Raw genomic sequence first — 4091 nt, 5'->3', positions numbered from 1 at the left:
TGTGGTGCTGAGGAATCGAACCCAGGGCCTCAAGCATGCAAGGCAAGCGCTCTACCACTGAGCCACCTTCCCAGCCCCTCCATGAGACTCTTATCTCCAAATAACTATTCAAAAACCAGAAGTGGCATTGTGGTAGAGCTCTAGCCTTGAGCAAAAAAAGAAGAGCTCAGGGACAGCACCCAGGCCCTGAGTTCAAGACCCACAACTGACCAGAAAAAAAAAAAAAGTAAAAACCTATTTGACTTGGTGCTCCGGGCCTCTTACCCACGGTTCCACAGTCATTTCTCCAGTACCGCATCCACTTGACCCCTGCCCTGAGTCATCTCTGGCCCAGCCCACAAGCTGCCCTTACTGCTGGCCAGCCTTCCTCTCCATGGAGTGGAATGCCTCCCTGACTCACTCCCCAGGCAGACCTCCCCTCCCTGACTGGGCTGGCTGACCAGGACCACGGATGTCGCCTCAGGGCCATTGGCGCCATCTACCAGGCCTTCCTGGCCTCCGCCCTCACAGTCTGCTGTGTGGGACAGTGACATCAGTACCTCCTCTCCCACAGGGACTGGACCCCGTGCAGACATGGTGGGACTCCAGCAAAGCCACCACATAATGGAGTGCCTGGGACCCGTCCTTTGGGTCTTGGGACTCCTCTGTCTGCCCTTTTCCCTTTGTCATAGCACACAGCTGGCAATCTGTGCCTTCAGCCAGGGCTCAAGTCTCAGCTGCGAGAGCTGGATGGGCACAGAGCAGGCATCTGGCTAGCATATGGCACGCTGGTTGCTTTTGGCTAGGCGAGGTTCAGACAACCAGGGTACGTGGCTCCATGTGGACACTCTGGTCTCCATGTGGACACTCTGGTCACCAGGTGGCAAACCAAAAGCACCCCTTCTGGAGGCTGGCTGCGACCATGGGCTCACTCTGGGGCCTCCTTGTCTGCAGAAGTTCCGGAGGAGCCTTAGGAAGGCTCCTACACAGATGGGCAAGGATAGAGGAAGTCTACCAATGTGCTGGATTCTTCTTCAGAAGCATTGTATTGACAGACAAAATGGAAAAATCCAGTCTGGGTGTCAGTGAGCACCTCAGACTTTTTTTGGGGGGGGGCATTACAATTGCATTACAAATAATGATTTCTGAGCTGAGTGGATGTGTTTACAAAGTCCCCCCCTCCCTCCGTTCCCCACCCCCTCTTTCTCTGTATTGTCCTTAATTACCTCAACCCAGCCAGGCTCTGGTGGCTCACGCCTGTAATCCTACTCAGGAGGCTGAGATCTGAGGATCACAGTTCAAAGCCAGCCTGGGCAGGAAAGACTGTGAGACTTTTCCCTCCAATTAACCACCAAGAAGCTGGCTTGAGTGGTAGAGTGCTAGTCTTGAGGGGAAAAAAATTCAGGGACAGCACCCAGGCCCTGAGTTCAGACCCTAGTAATGGTGCATGCACGTGCGCACGCGCACACACACACACACACACACAAAACTGTGTAGTCAGTTCTCTGTTCCACTTCACTACTGAGATTATTACAGGGACTCTCTGCTGAGCACTCAGTGTATGGGCTCCTGAGGTTGGCACTGGGTCTCCATCTCACAGACTGATGCCCAACATTGCTCGAGTCATCACGAAGGAGCCAAGCTTTGATGGCTTCCCCCAGAGTCCCTGGAGAGACTGGTGGGCTGGGCCCTGGCACCTCAGGGAGGGGAGAGTCTGCTGCCTCAATACCCACAGCACCTTGTTGTGACTGAAGCCCGTTGTTGTGACAGAGCCCTGCTTCTCAGCCAGGGGAGTGGGGCCCTGTCTGTTCCTCTCCAGCACCCTGGCTTCACTCTCCCGTCTCTGCTTCCTCCGGACCCTCCAGACGGGCCCCCACTGCCAGGGAGAAGCCTCGGCTGGCTGCCGTGGGGAGTTTCTCAGCTCCCAGAGGCATCTGGGTTTCCAAGAGCCTGAAATAGTCTTGTCTGAGTGTGAGGGGGAAGGTGGAGCGAGGGTGGGTGAGGGTCTGCCTCAGCCCACACCAGCTTCTCCTTCACCACCACCTGGACGGTTAACTTCCCAAGGTGGAGGGTGGAGGTTCCCTGCCTCCTCTTTCTCAGCAGGTCGATAAGGGGGGTGGCCATGGTCAGAAGGCTAGGCTGGGGCTGGGGGGCTCGCTGTGTGGGGGAAGATGGGAGGATGGGAGCTGGGATCAGTCTGGAACACACAGGAGCTGGGGGTCAGGGCTAATGGAGCTAATGAGTCCTGTTACCAGACAGGCCACAGGGCAGACGGCAGGAGAAAGAAGACAAGGAGTAGTTGGTGGCGTGGCACGGGGAGCTGGCAGGGTGTGGCTGAGACAGGGTTGGCTCAGGTTGTCCTGGGCAGGCTCTGGTCAACACAGAGGTGGTGTTGGGGTGTCAACAAGCCAAAGGTGAGCGCCACCGCTGCTGCAATGCATTGATTAGTCTTGGTCTAAGCACTTGGAAGATTGCTAAATGCCTTCCCCCAGCCAGACCTCGTAACCCTTCGTGTTGGGAATGGACCACCAGAAGGAGATGGAGCAGCGAGAGGAAGGAAATAATGCGAAGAACTCAGACCCAAGAAGCAGCCTTCCCCTTGAGGGATTCATCCAATCCCCCTCCCCTGATTCCTAGGATCTCCCTCACTAGTAAAAGGTAAATCACAAGGTCTTGTGGTGTTGCCCTCCCCCCCGCCCCCGGTGGGACCCCCCCCTCCATGCATGGGAGCCGACGGGGGTGAGTGCCAGCATAGAGCAGCGCCTGGGCTCCGGACTGTGGGCTTGAGCAGCTGCCAAGTGCATCCTGAGCATCTCAGGCTTCGGGGTCCCCAGTCCCCCTCTTAGCTCCCTGTCACCCCTTCCTCAGCAAGCCTCCCAAGAGAGCTTCTCGGTCTTTTCTATCAAATCTGTTTCTCAGTTGGAACCCCAACCTATCCATGTGGAGCTCAGCAGAGCCGGGGTTTGGGAGAGCAGAAGGGAGAGGGGGGAGAAAGAAGCCAGAGGCTGGGCCAGGACTAGAGACAGGCACACAGGAGCCCTCCTTCCACAGTGAGGGTGTACCCCATGCTTGCGCCCTAAGACCCCCCCACACCTGATCTGCCTCACATTTGCCAGCCTCCTTGCATCTAGAACAGGGGGCTGAGGTAGTGAGCCCCAGACTCCCCTCCTGTACCCCACATCCGACGTGTGAGAAGAAAGTCTAGACTCGGTTTGTAGTAGTAGTTGGTCTCTAGCTGGCTGGGGCGATGTGGGCACCCGGGGGACCTTGGGTGTGGTCCTCTTGGGGACCCTGATGCCCGACTGAACCTCAAGCCAGAGACACTGCCGTTTCCTCCTTAGTTAGGGGGTCCCAGGACAGGGCCTTGTTTCCTGAAGTTTCTCTCCTTCCCAAGCACCAAACTCACCTGTGCGTCACCTGGTCTGCGGGCTGGCCAAAGGGGCAGTGGGAGAGCTGGACCTCTCTCTCCTCCTGCCCTCTTCTCTCCTGCTCTTTGCTCATCAGCTAAGTTGGACTGGAGGGGAGAGACTGCTCTTCTTTGAGCCCCTTTTTGGCAGTCTCAGTACACCCTCCCCCCCAACCCCAAAATGAGAACCGCCGGGGCTTGTAAAATGTGTGTGCGCCCGGCCTGGCCGGCCGGCTGGCTGAGGTCCTGGGGTCCCAAGCTGAGGCCAGGGAGGGGAGGGAGACGGCGGGGGGAGAGTGTCCTCCTGCAGCTGCGTTCTAGTTCCCGGTGAGCCCCCAAGCCCTGAGCCTGGAAGGGCTGAGCCCGACGCGCGCGCCCTGCTTCCCGTGCCCCACGACCCGGCCCCCCATCGCCGCTGGAGAGGCGGCGCCAGAGCTCGGGTCCGAGCCGAGCCCGCCGTCCCCGCGCCGGGCCCGGCCCGCCGGGCCGGGGCGACACCTACCTCACCAGGATGGCCACCCCCACGTCCTCGCAGTTGGCATAGAGCCGGGCCCACGTCGCCTGCACCGCCTTCCTCTCCGCCTCGGACAGCTCCTCGCCGCGCTCCCTGCGCTCGATCTCCATCTCGCCGGGCACTTTCGCCATGAGCGTCTCCAAGCCCGGCCCGGCCCGGCCCGGCCCGGCTTGGCTCGGCACGGAGGGGCGC

At 59.2% G+C, this 4091-nt stretch overlaps 1 protein-coding gene across 1 annotated transcript in view; it reads right to left on the bottom strand.

Moving 5' to 3' along the window:
- The window catches only part of Cygb (cytoglobin), a 15608-nt gene extending 11517 nt beyond the window's left edge, over positions 1–4091 (bottom strand). Inside the window, exon 1 of the mRNA XM_013037599.1 lies at positions 3888–4091. Within this exon, the coding sequence (XP_012893053.1) occupies positions 3888–4030 (143 nt within the window). The 5' untranslated portion in view covers positions 4031–4091. The remainder of the gene's footprint in view (positions 1–3887) is intronic.

The sequence above is a fragment of the Dipodomys ordii genome, unplaced genomic scaffold (assembly GCF_000151885.1).
Source record: "Dipodomys ordii isolate 6190 unplaced genomic scaffold, Dord_2.0 Scaffold7, whole genome shotgun sequence".
NCBI classification, from domain to species: domain Eukaryota; kingdom Metazoa; phylum Chordata; class Mammalia; order Rodentia; family Heteromyidae; genus Dipodomys; species Dipodomys ordii.
Note: the sequence above shows the minus strand (reverse complement) of the source record. Positions and strands in the feature narration are given on the sequence as shown.